General features: G+C 44.4%; 1 protein-coding gene across 1 annotated transcript; it reads right to left on the reverse strand.

Moving 5' to 3' along the window:
- Positions 1–17957: 17957 nt before the first annotated feature.
- Positions 17958–20156, reverse strand: LOC127486156 (ubiquitin carboxyl-terminal hydrolase 29-like). The gene has a single exon (XM_070063325.1). The coding sequence runs from the start codon at positions 20154–20156 to the stop codon at positions 17958–17960; it is 2199 nt and encodes a 732-aa protein (XP_069919426.1).
- Between the last annotated feature and the right edge of the window lie 866 nt (positions 20157–21022).

Below are 21022 nucleotides of genomic sequence, written 5' to 3' on the forward strand. Positions count from 1 at the left end.
ATGCGCAGCGGGGTGGCCGGGCCTAGAACCGGCACCCATGTGGGATGGTCTGGCCACCCCTACGCCCACTTGCACCTTCCTCATGTGTGTAGTACATGGAAACAGCTGACTACAGCCCTCGTGGTCACCCCACTTGAGTCTGGGGTGGTCATTTTATCTTTTCCTTGCAGCGTGCTTTCCATTCTCGGTCTTTACAACTATATAAAACTTTTCCTCACTCAGAGAGGAAGGGAACAGAAATCCCCAGAGCACCAGCGGACCTCCGCTTCCCAGCCTTCTAGAGCCAGACCCCACGCCTGCCGGGGCTGCCAGCCTGAGCCTCCGGACATGGCTGCTGTGTGGTGCTGGCCCCGCGGGCTCTGGCTGGGGTGGCAGAGAGGCGTGCGGGGGTGGCTGCCCGCGCTGGGGAAGGTGCACAGGGGGCTGGCTCAGACACTGACAAAGGAGGGGCCCACTGAAGAGCGAGAAAGAGAAATTAAAAGGGGTCGGGACTTCGACTCTCAGGCTTCGAGCATCTTCATTTCCACCCCCCTGCCCCCTACAGGAAAATGGAATCCCCGGCAAAGGCCACCACAAGTCTTCTGCAAGCAGCGGCTTTCCCAGCAGCTCTTGCGGGAGGACGCACCATGGGACCTTAAGGGAAATGTAGTCTGCGATGGTAGTGTCGCCGGAGGGTCGCTCTGCGCAGGCATAGCACCAATTCCTGGAGTTGATGTGGCCTGAAGGTTGGCATGGCAATCTCAACACACGGTTCTGCCTGTTTGCTACTGCTGAACTCGTGGAATTCACTCGATTACTATGGACAGGTCGACCCCAGCTCCTCATGATCACCCACCCTTTCTGAACTCGGGTGTGGGCCCATGTCAGCTAAATGCTTGGACTCGGGGTGTGGATTATTGTAGAGGGCACAGAGCAGATCTGGATTCTCCTATTCCTTTGTGTTTCTCCTTGTGTACTTCTCAGCTAGCTCAATTTGTTTTAAGATTTATTGTATTGATTTGAAAGACAGAGCTATAGAGAGGTAGAGACAGAGAGAGGTCTTCCATCCGCTGGTTCACTCGCCAGAGGGCTGCAATGGCTGGAGCTGAGCCGATCTGAAGCCAGGAGCCTGGAGCTTCCTCCAGGTCTCCCACGTGGGTGCAGGGGCCCAAGGACTTGGGCCATCTTCTACTTCTCTCTCTCCAAGGCCACAGCAGAGAGCTGGATCAGAAGATGAGCAGCCAGGACTAGAACCAGCGTCCATATGGGATGTCAATGCCTCAGGCCAGGGTTTTAACCTGCTGTGTTACAGCACCGGCCACCAACCCTTTTTGTTAAGATTTATTATTTTATTTGAAAGACAGAGTTACAGAGAGGCAGAAGAAGAGGGGGAGGGGAGTAGAGGAGAGAGCTCGGTCTTCCATCTGCTGGTTCAATCCCCAGATGGCCACATCAGCTACAATTGAGCTTGTCTAAAGCCAGGAGCTTCTTCTGGGTCTCCCACATGGGTGCAGGGACCCAAGGACTTGGGACATCTTTCACTGCCTTCCCAGGTCATAGCAGAGAGTTGGATGGGAAGTGGACAGGCAGGACTTGAACTGGTGTCCATATGGGATGCCGGTACTGCAGGCAGCCACTTTATGTGCTATGCCACAGGGTTTGCTTTACTTTTAAAATTACTCCTAAATGATTTTCCAAGCACTTCATCCATTCAGCAAGCCTTTCTTTTGTGCCACATGTTTTCTAGGTCAGTGGTGGCAGTGTTGCCCTTGAGCGGCCATCTGGTAATGTGTGGAGATGGTTTTCGTTGCCACACTGAAAGGGTGTTCTTGCCAGGGACGCTGCTTCATCGAAAACACAGAGGAAGATGCTGTTGCTATCCCCACCCTGTGCAATGAAGAGTTATCCAGCCCCAGTACTAACAAAGCCCCAGGTGAGAGACCTTGCTAAAAGTAGGTGGAGGATGTAGCAGGGAACACAGCAGAGAAAATCCCTGACCTCATGGAGTTCCCATTCAGTTAATGACATCTGGTTCCAAATATTTACATGCGCTCATCCATCTATCCCTCCAGCTTGCTTTGTATGAACTCGAAATAGTAGAGGCCTGGAATTTCATTGGCTTACTGTTAACAGACAGGAACTCTTGGGAAGTAGGATGATTATTTCTGTCTACGCACTTTGGTGAAATATGTAATTAATAGGAATCATGTACTTTTTAATCAAATAAATGTGGTTTTCTAAAAAAAATGAGATGTGTATATGTCATGATGTTAACATGTTAAGGATGTTTTATAATAACTGATGGGAGAGATATGAATGAAATATTTTCCTCTTTGCCTTATCTTTTTCTCTAATAATATTTTTAAACAACTAGCTATCAAGTATATACAACAAAGTGGTGTGGGAGCTGAGATACAAGTGTGTTGAATGTACATCACAGATAAAGAATGGAGTGTCTCTTCTGTCCAGGTGTTTAACCAAATTACATTCTCCATGGAATTGTTTTTGTTATTCTGAAAAATTATTTTTTAAATATTTATTTTCAACTTCCCACCCCAGGAGTCAAACTCAGGCCGCCTGGGTGAAAACCAGGAATCCTAACGGCTAGGCCATGTGGGATCTCTGTCATTAATGTGTTGTCCAATGTGAATTAATGCTATGACTAGTACTGAACCAGTAGTTTACACTTTATGTTCTGTGTGGGTACAAACTGATGAAATCTTTACTTAATAGATACTAAATCGATCTTGTGTCTATAAAGATAATTGAAAATGAATCTTGATGTGAATGGAAGAGGGAGCGGGAGATGGGAGGGGTGCGAGTGGGAGGGAAGTTATTGGGGGCAGGGAAGCCATTGTAATCTATAAACTGCACTTTGGAAATTTATGTTTACTAATTTGAAGTTAAAAAATAAAACAGCCAGGGAGAGAGGGAAGCGGGCAGGGAAGCTAGGAAGGAAGAAAGGAGGCAGGGAAGGAGGGAGGGACCTCACCTTCCATGCCACACAGATTCCGTTTTCTGTTTAATAAAGCAAGTTGCACCCCCCCAAAAATAAACAAAATACATCTTTATTTTGGGGGGCAACTTGCTTTATTTATTTTGTTTATTTTTTGACAGGCAAGCGGGGGATTAAGCAAGTGAGCCATGGCGCTGGCCCAAGATTTATCTCTTTAGTATAAAGGCAGAGTTACAGATAGAGAGAGCTGGAGATCTTTCTTGTGCTGCTTCACTCCTAAAATGGCCACAATTGCTAGGGGTGAGCCAGGCCAAAGTCAGGAACCTAGGACTCCATCCAGGGTTCCTACATGGGCGGCAGGGACCTGAGTAGTTGAGCCATCTTCTACTGCTTTCCTGTGCACATCAGCAGGGAGCTTGATCAGAAGTGGAGTAGGGGCTGGCGTTGTGGCATAGTGGGTAAAGCCAGGAACTCCAACCTGGTCTCCCACATGGATGGCAGCAGCCCAGGTACCTGGACCATTATCTGCTGCCTCGTCAGGCACACAATAGGCTGCAGGCCGCTGGAGTTGCTAGTGGAGCCAGGACTCCACCCCAGGCACTCCGATCCGGGATGTGGGTGTCTCAAGCGGCATCTTTACCACTATGCCCAATGCCCTCTCTTGATTATTTCAGTCTTTGCTGCTGGTTTCCTTGTGTTTACTCTGTTTATGTAGATGGACTGGCCACCTGATTTAGGAGTCCTGTGAGAAATGAATATGCCTGGTCCCTTTTACAAGATCATTAAAAATTCCAAATGCCAGGTGCCCCAAGGATCTGGAAGGAATATGATTTTTACTTCAAGACAGAATTTCAAGATGGCAAGAGCAGAGAATCAAGCCACATTCAGGGTGGTCTTAATTCTGAGCCCTGTGGGACGGCAGAGACTCTGTTGCATGCCATGGAACTGGGCCTGTGTCCAGGAACTTTCCGTCCTCTTGCCTGGAGCTCTGGCTTTGCCATGGCCTGTGCCTTCTCTCGTCCTCAGTGTCCGTGTCCTGCGTATACAGCAGCTCAAACGTAGCTCTGTATGGCCTCATACTGGCTTTCAGCTGCTTGAGATTTGTGCCTCACATACCCCAGGAGTCAAGTGATCTGGAGCTAAGTGCAGCAGGGATCTTCTGTGGTCACACACTCACACTCTGCTTCTTAATGCATTCTGAGGGGCACCATGTGTGATGACATTGGAAAGATATGACTGAATCATGTAAACACTTAGTAGACCTTTCTGATGCCAGAAAGAAGTGTGAAAGTGAGGTTTACAGGGGCTGGCACCTGTCGTGGTGTAGCGAGTGAAGCCACTGCCTGCAGTGCCGCATCCCATATGGGCACGGGTTGGAGTCCCAGCTGCTGATTTCCAACCCATCTCTGCTATTGCCTGGGAAAGCGGTAGAGGATGGCCCAAGTCCTTGGGACCCTGCACCCACCTGGAAGACCCGGAAGAAGCTCCTGGCTCTTGGCTTTGGATCGGCCCAGCTCCGGCCTTTGTAGCCATTTGGGGAGTGAACCAGCAGATATAAGACCTCTCTCTCTCTTTCCCCTCTGCCCCTCTCTAACTCTGCTTTTCCAATAAATAATTTTACAAAATGGTGAGCTATATATAGAACATGAGCTTTAGAAATTGACAGAAAAAGAAGTTCCAGGTACAGAGGCAAGAGCTGAATAAAAATCGATCCTTGAGGGACAAGTTCGGTGTTGCAAAAGCATAAAATTTGTTGTGGATGGAATTACAAGTTGACAGATGACCATGGACCACATTTTGACATCAATTTGAAAGACTGAAGAAGCATTGATCCTGCAACTCAGTAATTCAAGTAGTGGCTATAGACCCGAGAATGTTGGTTGTCTGGTCTCAGCACCCTGCTTATGCTCAAGGGTCTTTTAGCTTCAACAGTCTCATGGGTAGCTCATCAGTCTGTAGAAGCTGCTCCAGTTAACAGTTCCTCCTGCTGTCCTCAATGTGCTGTGAAGCCACAGTCCTGAGAATATGATCTGGACACCCCTTTTCCCTCACCTGCCACAAACACCTGGTGACCTGTTATGCCACCCTATCACCTTCAAACCTACTCCTGGAGAGCTCCTTCCCCTCAGTGGAGCTTCCAAAGCGAGCTCAGAATGGCCTAAATGGGAGGGGAAGGCAGGGTGCAAGCCTGAGCGGCCTTGGTTCCTATCACCACCTAGTGGCAGCAGCGAGCAACGACTCCAGTGTCTGTACAGGTGCTCCTGTGCTTTCAGATTCTTCCAGAAGACTCTGAACATAAACATAAAGGTTCTGAAGACTTTTGTCTTGATGGGTCAGCACACTTAAAGAAAGCAGGATTGTGGCTCTTACACACACACGCAAAAAAAGATGCTAGGAAGCATATGGAGGAACCTGGGTTTCCAGGGCTATAAAATAGAGGCAATATGACTAGGTGTTTTTTTTGTTTTAAAAGATTTACTTATTTGAGGCCGGTGCCACAGCTCAATAGGCTAATCCTCGGCCTGTGGCCCCGGCACACCAGGTTCTAGTCCCGTTCGAGGCACCGGATTCTGTCCCAGTTGCGCCTCTTCCAGGCCAGCTCTCTGCTGTGCCCTGGGATTGCAGTGGAGGATGGCTCAGGTCCTTGGGCCCTACACCTGCATGGGAGACCAGGAGAGGCACCTGGCTCCTGGCTTCGGATCAGCACAATGCAATGGTCTCATCGCGCTGGCTGTGGCGGCCATTGGAGGGTGAACCAACGGCAAAAGGAAGACCTTTCTCTCAGTCTCTCTCTCTCTTACTGTCCATTCTGCCTGTCAAAAAATAAAAATAAAAAAAGAAAAAGATTTACTTATTTGAAAGGCAGTTACAGGAAGGAGAGAGAGAAAGGGAGAGAGAGAAAGAGAGAGAGAGAGAGAGAATATGAATCTTTGACTCCCCAAAGGGCTGCAATGGCAGGAACTGGGCCAGTCCCAAGAACGAAGCCCGGAGCCTGGAGCTTCTTCTTCTGGGTCTCCCACGTGGGTGCAGCGACCCAAGGATTTGGGCCATGTTCCACTGCTTTCCCAGGCCATAGAAAAGAGCTGGATTGGAAGTAAAGCAGCTGGGACTCAAACCAGAGCCCATATGGGATACCAGTACTGCAGTCAGTGGTTCAGTGGTTTTACCCATTTTGCCACAGTGCCAGGCCCTGCTTGAACTTTTTTTTTAAAGATATATTTATTTACTTGAAAGTCAGAGTTGCACAGAGAGAGAAGGAGATTCAGAGAGAGAGGTGTCTTCCATCTGCTGGCTCACTCCCCAATTGGCCAAAACAGCCAGAGCTGTGCCAACCCGAAGCCTGGAGCTTCTTCCAGCTCTCCCACGAGGTACAGGAACCCAAGAACTTGGACCATCTTCCACTGTTGTCCCAGTGCATAGCAGAGAGCTGGATCAGAAGAGGAGCAGCCTGGACTCGAACTGGCACCCACATGCGACGCCGGCACTAGGCACAGTGCCGGCCCCTCCGTGAACTTTTTAAACACCTTTGTATGTGCCAGACCTCCATGTGTCAATAGGAACATGTGTGGGAGAGCACTGTTGGTCTCCATGGCTTCTTTAACTGTTCATATCATGCTTCCTTTCCCTGTGCCCGTGTTTCTAGAAGGCAAGTGCAGTTTACCTTGAGGAAAGACCCAATCTTTATTACTGGAGACATTGTGCTGTCACAGCTGTGCCTGTCCAGAGCTGCTCTGTGCAGAATATCCTCCATACCAGGCATATAACCTTGCTCGTGTCAAAGCGACCGAGCAGTGTATTAGTCCTGCATTGGCTCTGGCAGAAGGAGGTGGTGGTAGTTTTCTAGGCTTGTAGTGAGAGTACAGGTATGAACTCTGTGGTTCTTCTTACACAGGGATTGGAAAAAGCTCCCAGATGAGTCACAGAACTTAGAAATACATTTTACAAAGTATGTGCATGAGTGCAAGAAGTATAGGTAATAATCATCTCCTTTGTACTTTACTACCATGGAATATCCAAATCTATTGTAAAACTTTGCCAAGACACATGCACACAAAAACTCAGACTGTTGATGGCACCATTCGAAGTCAACAGAAATGCAAACAAAAGTGCAGTATTCAATTATAGCTGCATAAAATTAACTTGCACATACTGTGCTTCTGTAATCTCTTAGCCACATCTTGTTGCTATTACTGTGGGCTCCAGTGTGGTGAGGATCCACCTGAAATGCCCTGTAACATTAATCTTCCACATGTGAGCAGTTAGTCTCCCTAATAAACTCATCAAGTAAAAATGATGTCTCAATCCTTACGTATTTTTCACCATATATAATATGTATAACATACATAGTTTGCTGATACTTTATGTTATTGGTAAAGCTTCCTGCCAATAGTAGGCATTTAGGAGTTAGCTTTTAAGGGGAGTCGAGAGTTTTACTCAGGTTTTTTCCTGCAAGGGGGTCAGTATTCCTCACTCCTTCATGGTTCAAGGGTCAACTGTGCCACAGACTGGCCTAAGCACTAGAAATTAGCTTCTTTTTTTTTTTTAAATTCATTTACCTATTTGAAAGTTTAGGTACACAGAGAGAGAAGGAGAGAGAGAGAGAGAGAGAGAGAGAGAGAGTGAAAGAGAGAGAGTTCTTGCAGCCACTGGTTCACTCCCCAAATGCCCGCAATGGCTGGAGTTTCACCAATCCAAAGGCAGGAGCTAAGAGTCTCCTCTGGGTCTCCCACGTGGAGGTAGGGGCCAAAGCACTTGGTTCATCCTTCACTGTTTTCCCAGGTCATAGCAGAGTGCTGGATCAGAAGTGGAGCACTTGTGAGCAGAACCGGTGCCCATATGGGATGCCAGCACCAGAGGAGGCAGCTTCCACCTGCTATACCACAGTGCCAGCCACAACAGAAATTTAATTCGACAGCACTTGACTCTAGAGGTCCAAGATCAAGGTGTCATCATGGTTGGTTCCCTCTGAGGGCAGGATGTTTTAAGCCTTTCTGGCTGGCAGATGTCTCGACATCTTCCTGTATCTTCAAGGTATCTTCCTTTAGTATCTGTGTCCAAATGTCTTCTTCCTATAAGGATACCATCACATAGGATTAAGGAATGCAACAAACTCATTTTAATTTAATCATATCTATAAAAATCCTATCACCGAATACAGTTGCATTCTGAAGTACTGACAGGTTAGGATTCCAACATGAGTTGTTTACTTTTTAAACACAGAAAAGCTGAATCAAGGCAGACTGGCTGACACAGAGTCTGTTCCATAGAATGCAACACTTACATGCGTGTATGTAGGCTTTCGTCTCTGGAATATAAGTGCTTGTACCAATCAGCCCTCATTCACAGGAGTAGTGGGTAAATATTTTTGCCAATGAATCAGAGTGGGAAATGTCACAGTGGCTTCCACCCCTTGGTTCTGGGACACCAGGGTAGGGCAGAAATGACGCTTCAGATAGGTTCGTGAACATCAGAGTTCAAACCTCCACAAGCACTGCCTCATAAATGGTGCTTGTCACTGAGTCTTCACAAGGCCATTCTCGGTTCTTTCATTCCAGGTGATTAAACATTTGTAAAGCTGTGGATCCTGAAAACATGCCCACTGACTTGAATACTTCTTTTATTTTATTTTATTTATTTATTTTTTTATCATTCTTAGTAAAGTTTCTTTTTTTTATCTTTTATTTAATGAATATAAATTTCCAAAGTATGACTCATGGATTACAATGGCTTCCCCCCACATACTGTCCCTCCCACCCACAACCCTCCCCTTTCCCACTCCCTCTCACCTTCCATTCACATCAAGATTCATTTTCGATTATCTTAATATACAGAAGATCAGCTTAGTATACCTTAAGTAAGGATTTCAACAGTTTGCTCCCACACAGAAACATAAAGTGAAAAATAATAGATGATTTTTTTCAAATGATGATGAAATCAGATCAGACCTATTGTCATGTTTAATCCCAGTGAGGGTCAAGTTGGGAATTGATAATTTTTTTTTTTACAGAAGATCAGTTTAGTGTACATTAAGTAAAGATTTCAATCGTTTGCACCCCCATAGAAACACAAAGTGAAATATACTGTTTGAGTACTCGTTATAGCATTAAGCCTCAATGTACAGCACATTAAAGACAGAGATCCTACATGAGGAATAAGTGCACAGTGACTCCTGTTGTTGACTTTACAAATTGACACTCCTGTTTATGGCATCAGTAATCTCCCTATGCACCAGTCATGAGTTTCCAAGGCTATGGAAGCCCCTTGAGTTCTCCGACTCTTATCTTGTTTAGACACGGTCATAGTCAAAGTGGAGGTTCTCTCCTCCCTTCAGAGAAAGGCACCTCCCTCTTTGAAGACCTGTTCTTTCCACTGGGATCTCACTCACAGAGATCTTTTTGCCAGAGTGTCTTGGCTTTCCATGCCTGAAATACTCTCGTGGGCTTTTCAGCCAGATCCGAGTGCCTTGAGGGCTGATTCTGAGGCCAGAGTGCTATTTAGGACATCCGCCATTCTATGAGCTGCTGAGTATCTCACTTCCCATGTTGGATCACTCTCCCCTTTATTTATTCTATTGGTTAGTGTTAGCAGGTACTAGACTTGTTTATGTGCTCCCTTTGACTCTTAGTCCTTTCATTCTGATTAATTGTGAACTGAAATTGATCACATGGAATAGTGAGATGGCATTGGCACATGCCACCTTGATGGGATTGAACTGGAATCCCCTGGTATGTTTCCAACTCTACCAATTGGGGCAAGTCAGCCCGAGCATGCCCCAAATTATACATCTCTTCCCTCTCTTATTCCCATTCTTATGTTTAACAGGGATCACATTTCAGTTAATTTTCAACACTTAAGAATAACTGTGTGATAATTACAGAATTAAACCAGTCATATTAAGTAGAACAGACAAAAAAAATACTAAGAGGGATAATGTATTAAGTTGTCCATTAACAGTCAGGGCTATGCTGATCAAGTCACCATTTCTCATAGTGTCCATTTCACTTCAGGAAGTTTCCTTTTTGGTGTTCAGTCAGTTGTCACCAATCAGGGAGAACATATGGTATTTGTCCCTTTGGGACTGGCTTACTTCACTCAGCATGATGTGTTCCAGATTCCTCCATTTTGTTGCAAATGACTGGATTTCGTTGTTTCTTACTGCGGTATAGTATTCTAAAGAATACATATCCCATAATTTCTTTATCCAGTCTACCGTTGATGGGCATTTAGGTTGGTTCCAGGTCTTGGCTATTGTGAATTGTGCTGCAATAAACATTAGGGTGCAGACCGCTTTTTTGTTTGTCAATTTAAACTCCTTTGGGTAAATTCCAAGGAGTGGGATGGCTGGGTCGAACGGTAGGGTTATATTCAGGTTTCTGAGGAATCTCCAGACTGATTTCCATAGTGGCTTGACCAGTTTGCATTCCCACCCACAGTGGGTTAGTGTCCCTTTTTCCCCACATCCTCGCCAGCATCTGTTGTTGGTAGATTTCTGTATGTGAGCCATTCTAACCGGGGTGAGGTGAAACCTCATTGTGGTTTTGATTTGCATTTCCCTGATTGCTAATGACCTTGAACATTTTTTCATGTGCCTTTTGGCCATTTGGATTTCCTCTTTTGAAAAATGTCTATTAAGGTCCTTGGCCCATCTCTTAAGTGGTTGTTGGTTTTGTTTTTGTGGAGTTTCTTGATCTCTTTGTAGATTCTGGTTATGAACCCTTTATCTGTTGCATAGTTTGCAAATATTTTTTCCCATTCTGTCGGTTGTCTCTTCACTCTCCTGACTGTTTCTTTTGCAGTACAGAAACTTCTCAATTTGATGCAATCCCAATAGTTGATTTTGGCTTTGACTGCCTGTGCCTCCCGGGTGTTTTCCAGAAATTCTTTGCCTGTGCCAATATCTTGAAGGGTTTCTCCAATGTTCTCTAATAACTTAATGGTATCAGGATGTAGATTTAGGTCTTTAATCCACGTTGAGTGGATTTTTGTGTAAGGTGTAAGGTAGGGGTCTTGCTTCATGCTTCTGCACGTGGAAATCCAGTTTTCCCAGCACCATTTATTGAATAGACTGTCCTTGCTCCAGGAATTAGTTTTAGATCCTTGATCAAATATAAGTTGGCTGTAGATGTTTGGATTGATTTCTGGTGTTTCAATTCTGTTCCATTGGTCTATCCATCTGTTTCTGTACCAGTACCATGCTGTTTTGATTACAACTGCCCTGTAGTATGTCCTGAAGTCTGGTATTGTGATGCCTCCGGCTTTGTTTTTGTTGTACAAGATTGCTTTAGCTATTCGAGGTCTCTTGTGCCTCCATATGAATTTCAGCATCATTTTTTCTAGATCTGAGAAGAATGTCTTTGGTATCTTGATTGGGATTGCATTGAATCTATAAATTGCTTTTGGGAGAATGGACATTTTGATGATGTTGATTCTTCCAATCCATGAGCATGCAAGATGTTTCCATTTTTTGGTATCCTCTTCTATTTCTTTCTTTAAGGTTTTATAATTCTCATCGTAGAGATCTTTAACGTCCTTGGTTAAGTTTATTCCAAGGTATTTGATTGTTTTTGTAGCTATTGTGAATGGGATTGATCTTAGCAGTTCTTTCTCAGTCATGGCATTGCTTGTGTATACAAAGGCTGTTGATTTTTGTGCATTGATTTTATATCCTGCCACTTTGCGAAACTCTGCTATGAGTTCCAATAGTCTCTTAGTAGAGTTCTTTGGATCCTCTAAGTACAGAATCATATCGTCTGCAAAGAGGGATAGTTTGACTTCTTCCTTCTTGATTTGTATTCCTTTGATTTCTTTTTCTTGTCTGATGGCTCTGGCTAAAACTTCCAGAACTATGTTAAATAGCAGTGGTGAGAGTGGGCATCCCTGCCTGGTGCCAGATTTCAGTGGAAATGCTTCCAACTTTTCCCCATTCAATAGGATGCTGGCTGTGGGTTTTTTATAAATTGCTTTGATTATATTGAGGAATGTTCCTTCTATACCCAATTTGCTTAGAGTTTTCATCATGAAAGGGTGTTGAATTTTATCAAATGCTTTCTCTGCATCAATTGAGATAATCATATGGTTTTTCTTTTGCAGTCTGTTAATGTGGTGAATCACATTGATTGATTTGCGAATGTTGAACCATCCCTGCATACCAGGGATGAATCCCACTTGGTCTGGGTGGATGATTTTCCTGATGTGTTGTTGTACTCTATTGGCCAGAATTTTATTGAGGATTTTTGCGTCTATGTTCATCAGGGATATTGGTCTGTAATTTTCTTTCAGTGCTGCATCTTTCTCTGGCTTAGGGATTAAGGTGATGCTGGCTTCATAGAAAGAATTTGGGAGGATTCCCTCTTTTTCGATTGTTCTGAATAGTTTGAGAAGAAATGGGATTAGTTCTTCTTTAAATGTCTGGTAGAATTCAGCAGTGAATCCATCTGGTCCTGGGCTTTCCTTTGTTGGGAGGGCCTTTATTACTGTTTCAATTTCTGTTTCAGTTATGGGTCTATTTAGGTTTTCTATGTCTTCATGGTTCAATTTTGGTAGATTGCATGTGTCCAGGAATCTATCCATTTCTGATAGGTTTTTCTGTTTGCTGGCATACAGGTCCTTGTAGTAATTTCTGATGATTCTTTTTATTTCTGTGGTGTCTGTTGTTACGTTTCCTTTTTCATCTCTGATTTTATTGATTTGGGTCTTTTCTCTTCTTTTTTTAGTTAGTTGGGCCAATGGGGTGTCAATTTTGTTTATTTTTTCAAAAAACCAGCTTCTCGCTTGGCTGATTCTTTGTAATGTTTTTTTGGATTCAATCCTGTTAATTTCTTCTCTGGTTTTAATTATTTCTCTTCTCCTACTAGATTTGGGTTTGGTTTGCTGCAGTTTTTCTAGGTCCTTGAGGTGCACTGAAAGCTCATTTATTTGGTACCTTTCCAATTTCTTGATATAGGCACCTATTCCTATAAATTTGCCTCTCAGTACTGCTTTTGTTGTATCCCGTAACTTTTGATATGTTGTGTTGTTGTCTTCATTTACTTCCAGAAAGTTTTTGATTTCTCTTTTGATTTCTTGAATGACCCAGTGTTCATTCAGGAGCATGTTGTTCAGTCTCCATGTGTTTTCATACTTTCTGGGGTTTCCTGAGTTGCTAATTTCCAGCTTCATTCCGCTGTGGTCTGAGAAGCTGCATGGTATGATTCTAATTCTTTTAAATTTGCTGAGACTTGCTTTATGGCCTAGTATGTGATCAATCCTAGAGAAGAAGGTTCCATGCACTGCTGAGAAGAATGTGAAGTCTGTAGATGTAGGGTTGAAAGTTCTGTAGATATCTGTTAGATCCATTTGGGCAATAGTGTCAATTAAATCTGCTGTTTCCTTGTTGATCTTCTGTCCGGATGATCTGTCTATTTCTGAGAGTGGAGTATTGAAGTCCCCCAGTACTATTGTATTGGAATCTAAATCTCCCTTTAAGTCCCTTAACATATCTTTTAAATAGACCGGTGCCCTGTAATTAGGTGCATATACATTTATAATAGTTACATCTTCCTGTTGAATTGAACCCTTAATCATTATATAGTGTCCCTCGTTGTCTCTCTTAACAGATTTTGTATTAAAGTTTATTTTGTCTGATATTAATATGGCTACACCTGCTTTTTTTTGGTTTCTGTTGGCATGGAATATCTTTTTCCAACCTTTCACTTTCAGTCTGCATGCCTCTTTGTTAGAGAGATGTGTTTCTTGTAGGCAACAAATAGTTGGGTTGTGTTCTTTGAGCCAGTCAGCCAAACGGTGTCTTTTAACTGAAGAATTCAGACCATTAATGTTCAATGTGACTATTGATACCTAGTGACTTTGCCCTGCCATTTTCCCGGAAATATTTTCTAGTATATGCTTTGAGCTTCCCATGCTCTTTTACTGGTAGGTGTTCTTCCTTTCCCTTCTTTCATATTGATGGCCGTGTTTCTGTGTTTCTGAGTGTAGCACATCTTTAAGTATCTTTTGCAGGGCCGGACGAGTGGCCACAAAGTCTTTCAATTTCTGTTTGCTATGAAAGGTCTTTATTTCACCTTCATTCACAAATGAGAGCTTGGCAGGATATAATATTCTGGGCTGGCAATTTTTCTCTCTTAGCACCTGTGCTATGTCTCTCCATTCCCTCCTAGCCTGTAGTGTTTCTGATGAGAAGTCTGCTGTGAGTCTGATTGGACATCCTCTGAGAGTAATCTGACGTTTCTCTCTTGCACATTTTAGGATCTTTTCTTTATGTTTCACTGTGGTAAGTTTAATTACCACGTGTCGTGGTGAGGATCTCTTTTGGTCATGTTTATTGGGGGTTCTATGAGCTTCCTGTACTTGGATATCTCTGTCCTTCTCCTAACCTGGAAAGTTCTCTGCTAGTATCTCACTAAAAAGGCCTTCCAATCCTTTCTGTCTCTCCATGCCTTCAGGAACTCCTAGAACGCGAATGTTGGTTTTTTTAATAGTATCCTGTAGATTCCCAACAATATTTTTTAGATTTCTAATTTCCTCTTCTTTTCTTTGGTCTGACCTTATCCTTTCCTGTGCTCTGTCTTCTAAGTCCGATATTCTCTCTTCTGCTTCACCCATTCTGTTTTTAAGGCTTTCTAATGTGTTTGTCATTTGATCTATTGAGCTCTTCATTTCATTTTGATTTCTCTTCACTATCACACTTTCCTGTTCTACTAGTTTCTGAGTTTCATTTTGACTCTTCCTTAAAATTTCATTTTCACGAGAGAGATTTTCAATCTTGTCCATTAAGGATTTCTGTAGTTCAAGGATTTGCTTTTGAAAACTTCTAAATGTTCTTATCATAAATTTTTTGAAATCCGTATCTTGCATTTCTTCTATCTCATCATCTTCATACTCTTGGCTTGGGGTGTTTTGCTTATTTGGAGGCATCATAGTGTCATCATTGATCTTGTTCCCTCGATTTCTGTGTTTGTTACTCGGCATAGTTAATTCTTGCTTCACTGTGCATTTTTTTTTTTTTACTGTGTCTGTGTTAAGTGGACTGCCTGCTGTTGGAGGAGCCTTGGAGGCTTGAGATGGGTGCGGCCTGAGAGCTCTGCCTGGTTCTTCCTGGTTAAGGGTGTGCAAAGGTGACACCCTCAGGTTATGCGTGGTAAATCTCTCTCTTTTTATTTATTTATGTATTTTATTTATTCAGGGGGTAAGTAACACCGCATGGCATGGCTCTGCGGAATTGATGGTATTTCCCTTACAGTCTTTGGCTCCTCTGGACTCCCACTGGGTTGCCTAGGCTACTGAATTGTAGTGACTCAGTTCCTTAGCTCTCCCCCATTGATATGTAAATCCAGAGAGGGGGCCTGCTCTTTGTCTCTTGGGAATTCTTCAAGCCTTGCAGCCTTGTAACCTTTGCAAGGTTAGGGGGAAGAGAAACCCCGAAGCTTTTTTTTTCCTTCTTTCTGGTAGTGAGTTTGCTGCACTTTCCGGCCCCCCTCTAGATTCTGACCCCCATTTTCCCACCAATGTCTCGGGTTATTGAGCTCACCTCCCCTTCCAGCGCCGATGTGTGGACTCGGAGCCCTGAGCATCCCAAGTCTCCCCGCTGTTGTCTGTGTGGCATGCACTCCCCTTTGAGCACTGGCGCGCAGACCCTGGGGCTTCCGCGGCTGGGTCCCGCGACTTGGCTTCTGCGCAGTGGGCGACCTTGTTCTCCCAGTAGGTCCTCCGATTCACGGCCACTCCATCCAGAAGGGTTTCCCCTGCAATATTTTCCTAGTTCTTTTTTCTGCGGCTACCATAACTCCCCTTTTATTAAACTAAATTTTCCCGGACAATAGGTGTGCGCCCTCACTATTCCGCCATCTTGGCTCCGCCCCACCTTGAATACTTCTTGTAAAAAGTACTGCTCAATCACTCCAAATGATATGTGGGGTACTGTGATGGGGGAAGAAACCATCAATCAGGGTGATTGCAGCCCTGGTAGATGTTCAACAGGGTTTGATGGCATGACTAGATTATACTGATATCTAGTGGATTGAGGTCAGAAATCTTACTAAGTAGGACAGCCCACTACACCAAAGTACGAACTAACCAATCAACCATGCCAACATTGAGAAGTACTGTTCCAAACATGAGTGAGTTCGCAAAGAACCCAGCTGAAGTGTGACCAAGAGAAAATGATTGCTCATCACTATTTCCTCCTTCTTTCCCTCCATCCCTTCCTTTTTTTTAAAGGTTATTTGAAAGACAGGGGTCCAGAGAGAGAGAGAAAGAGACAGAGAGAAGTTTTCCACTTCCTGATTAATTCCCCAATGGCCACAATGGCTGGAGCTGGGCCAGTTTGAAGCCTGGAGCTTCATCTGAGTCTTCCAGGTGGGTGCAGGGGCAGAGAGACAGAGGAAGACAGAAAGATCTTCTTTCTGCTGATTCACTCCCCAAATGGCCACAAGAGTTGGGGTTAGGCCGAGCTGAAGTCAGGAGCCTGGAATTCCACCCAGGTTTCCCACATGTGCAGCAGGGACCTAAGCACTTGGGGCATCTTCTGCTTTTCCAGGCACATCTGCAGGGAGCTGGATTGGGAGTGGCGCAGATAGAACTCTAGCTAGGTATATGGGATGCTAGCATTGCAGGCAGTGGCTTAACCTACTGTACCACAACACCGGCCCCATTTTACATAGTGTTTAATTATAAAACCACTTTTGCAGTTTTAATTTATTTATTCCAAAGGTAAAGTGATGTGTGCGAGGGACTAGAGGAAGGAAGAGAGGAGGGAGGGAAGGAGGGAGAGAGATGGATTGATCCTCTTTCTATTGATTCACTCCCCAGATGCCTACTGCTGCTGAGGCTGGGCCAGGCTGAAGCCAGGAGGCAGGACATCCATCCAGTTCTCTTACGTGGGTGGCAGGAACCCAAGTCCTGGAGCCAGTATCTACTGTCTCCCAGAATGTGTATTAGCAGGAAGCTGACTCAGAAGCAGAGGTGGCATTCAATCCCGGGAACTCCAAGAGGGGATGCAAACACCCCAAGCAGTGTCTTAACCCACTGAGCCACAGTGCCTGTCCTCATCATATCATTAACTGCATTGCTCATGTAAGCCTGAAGTTCTACCTTGCAGCTCCTGGGAGGATATGGAAATACAGTTGCTTGCTAGGTAGCAAATTGTTCCAGTGAGGAGTTACAAACACACGTGGAAGCCAGTTAATGGTACTTGCATTGTTTGGGTATTTATTTCAATAAGCTTACAAAACAGACATACGTGAGTTCAAGAAGCTTAAAATTATAATTAAAATCCTTTAAATAAATACACACACACAGACACACACAAACACAGACACACACACACACACCCCAGCAGCAGATTCAGCAAAATAAAACCTAGGTACTCTACACACTATGATTGTGCTTCTCAAAAGTTCATGGGCATCATAATGTCCATCAGATTTCTGGTCCGCATTTGCAGTTTCTGAGTCAGTTGGATTGGAGAGGTCTCAAAATTGTCATTTCTGATCAGATCCTCTTTGCTGCTGTGACATTGATTGCACAGCAACACTTGGAAAACGACTGCATTAGAACATGACAAGTGCCATTTTAATCTTGTAGGAGAGAATCATGCAACCTAGCCTGAGTTATGTATGAGTCTTGTGGATCTTCCATCTTATTTTATATAAGACGATTTATTGCTGTAAAAGGCACAACAGAGAGAATGAGAGCGATCTTTCATCCACTGGCTCACTCCCCAAATGGCCCCAACAGCCAGGGCTGGGCCATGCTGAAGCCAGGAGCCAGGAACTCCACTGTGGTCTCCCACGTGTGTGGCAGAGGCTCAAGGACGCAGGCCGTCTTCTGTTGCTTTCCCGCGCACATTAGTAAGAATGCTGGATCAGAAGCAGAGGTATTGGACCTCAAACTGGCACTCCAGGACAGGCTACGTGCTTCCCAAGGGGTGGCTGAAGCAGCTATGCCACTCCACCAGCCTGGCATTCGCACCACAAGACCAGCCCTTGATCTTTGTCCTGAGCTCCTTGTGTCTTCAGGAGCCCTCTTATTCTCCTGGAAGGAACACCTCTTCCTGTTGGCTGGTTAGCTGGGACTTCTCTGCCTTGCTCACAAGTGCCTCAAAAATGTCATTGTGCATGTAAAAAAAGATGTACCCACTGTGAAGCCTTGCCTCCTGCACCATGGCCTCTGGGATTTCTGCCACCCTCAGATCACTATACGTGAACCAGGCCTGCTTCTGAAAGTCATACACGTCGCTGATGTAATGGCCTGCACACGGGGAGTTCCCTATGTGGCTGATGACGCTGATCAGTCGGTAAGAATGAAGAGCATCTCCCATTTGCATGCTTCCTTTTGGTTCCTTGACCTTAGCTATGGTGCCCACGATGTCTTTGGTAACAGATTCGTGCAGCTGCTCAACCATGCCACTCAATCCTTCTGAAATCTTATGTTTTTCGTAGTCACAAAGATCTTTTGAAGACTCACTAACATGATCAAAATCTAACTCTACCAATGTACTGGTTTTCTCATCGTCCTTGGGTTCTGGATTTTCAGGCTCCTCTTGACAACAAACTTCTTCAAGTCCTCTGTCTGGGTTGTTTATAGGATTACTTTCATCTTCACAGATCATAAGAAGAGAGATGTCTCCCTGATCCATCACTGAGGCAGCTGCCAGCATCTCCATTTCTCTGACTTCCCTATCTCTTGCGTTGCCCAGTTTGGACTCCAGATTTGAGCCACTTGCTAGGTCACTCTGCTGCTGCTCCTTTGGCCTGGCTTGCCAAATTCTCTGAGGTGTGTTTTGTTCAGCATCTTCGTCTGGTGCAACATGCAGAACTGAAGAGTCACTGGATTGCCAGGTCAGCTTCACAGATGATGTGCATGGGCTGACTCTCTCAGAATTAACCTCTTGGGTGAGGTTCAGTACTTCGGGGTCCAACACAGGTGCATTACTATCCAAGGGAAGTGGTGGTCTGGTGTCTTCATTGCAATTAGAGGATAAACTCAAATATTTGGGAATAAGAACTTGTTGGTCATCCTTCATTAGCACGTAAGTGTCACTCAAACTGTAGCGTTTCAGATGAACAATGAAGACTCTGGGTAGCCTGCCAAATTTATGCATCACCACAGCCTTCTTGTGGTTACACATTTCACAGAGGCGCTCACATTCTTCTGTTGTAAAGAAAAGATCAAAACAATGTTGAAGGGACAAAGGGGATGCTTTTGGTTTTGGGTGTAGGTTGATGGAGATACAATTACCAGGCTCTATCACGACAACAACTTGACCACAGGCTTTGCAAATCACGTAGTCCTGCAATTCAAATTCAAAATTGGAAGCAACTGGACAAACAAACACTTTGGTGGCAGCATCACCAGCAAACAACTCTGGAGGTGAATTTTCATCTCCAGCCTCCCTCCTCGTTTTCCAAATGGTGTTTACTTTTTCAAAATCGCCTTTCAGCTGGTCTAAACACTGACATAAGAATTCATGAGCATCGTTCTGCATGTTGCCCGAGAATATTTCTGCAACAGCTGAGATAGCATTTTTAATATCTCTGAGTAGGTCTTGGCTAGTCTCTAGATTACAAATATCTTTCAAAGCAAGCAACATACTTAAAGGCATGATAAGCACGTCAGAAGGAATGTTCTCCCATGGAATACCTTGTCCTAGTAAGCCATCAGCAAATGATGGAATTGCATAGAGTGACTGTAAAATTGAGTTCATGTAACAGGTGTTTCCCAAATTGGGGAAGCCCTGCTGCAGTTGCTCTGGGTGAGAGTCAAGGCACAATTGGTCTTGATCGTGTTGTGGGTCGTCCTGGGCACGTTCTGGTACCGATGGCAATAGCAGACTTTTGTCAGACACACTCTGAGGAGAAAGAACAGTCTCATCCAGGGGAGAATTTCCAGGAGAGGCGGTCCTGAGGGAAGGTCCATGTTTTGAACTTCCATCCTTTTCTAGATCTTTCAAGGAATCTTTCTTGAATTTCTTGCTTGGCACACTCTCATTTTCTTCCAGGAAGCCTTCATCCGTATCTAGACTGGACGACAGTGTTGTTTTTCTCTTCCTATCTTTCTTTTCTGGTAACCCTTGTTTGGCAAGCATTGGCGATTTGCCCAGCAACTGCTGGGGGAACGTTGTTCCACTTCCTTCTTCTGTAGTAAAGGTCTCGGCACTTGGCACACGACATACATTGGAAGATGGAGTTTTGTCAGGCTCTGTGTACCCATTCATGCTCTCCATGACACCCCAATAACTTTCTGATTTAATGGGCCACTGATGTTTGTTCTGACGAATGATGTCCAGCAAGATCTGCAACCGTTCAGTATGTGTGCGAGAGAGTTTGCCAAGACACAGGTTTTGTTCCAGAAGGTCAGATACAGGCCATTTTGTCTTTCTCCATAATGTCTAAAACATTCTAGAATATTAATGTCTAGGGAAAAACCTCTTATCTATAGGTTTTCCACCTTGAAACATGAAAATCAGTTGAATATCCTTTTCCCTTTCCACTGTTTGTGTGATGGGTTCTTTCAACGTACTAGGTCCAGTCCTCTTGTTCCACGTCTGCACAAAACCATGCACTTTGTGAGGGGATGTTCTTTGTTTACAAATACAACGCATGTACCCTAAAGAAAAAGACACACGGACATTTTAATAGAAATGTAGCTACAGTGGGGACTTGAGTAAATGCTGAGCATGCAAGCAGCCATTTCATGCAAGGAGTATGAAAACAGAATTAAGATGGTGAGCTTTTCATGAAAATTGAGGAGGGTAGGCGAAGAGAAACATGAAGAGAGAGACACAGCATAATGCAGACCCTCCGAGGTAGCACGTGAGGTTCAATTATTTGGGACTCTACCACCTGTGTGGAAACGTGCACTAGTTCTGGGCTCCTGGCTTTAGCCTGGCCCAGCCCTGATGGTTGCAGGCATTTGAGGACTGAACCAGTAGATGGAAGATCTCTCTCTCTGCCTTTCAAATGCAATGAAAATTTAAAATGACTTTCTTAATTCTTCTCCCTCCCCTCACCCATTTGCCTATGTCTTTCTAAGCAGCCTAGAATGTCTGTGTCTTTCCAACATTCTGATGTCAGAAAAAGCAAATGAAAA

The sequence above is a fragment of the Oryctolagus cuniculus genome, chromosome 18, assembly GCF_964237555.1.
Source record: "Oryctolagus cuniculus chromosome 18, mOryCun1.1, whole genome shotgun sequence".
Lineage (NCBI taxonomy): Eukaryota > Metazoa > Chordata > Mammalia > Lagomorpha > Leporidae > Oryctolagus > Oryctolagus cuniculus.

Bases quoted from the DNA above. Each gene is read 5' to 3' on its own strand.
- LOC127486156 (XM_070063325.1), bottom strand. From the start codon at position 20,156: ATGGAGAGCATGAATGGGTACACAGAGCCTGACAAAACTCCATCTTCC.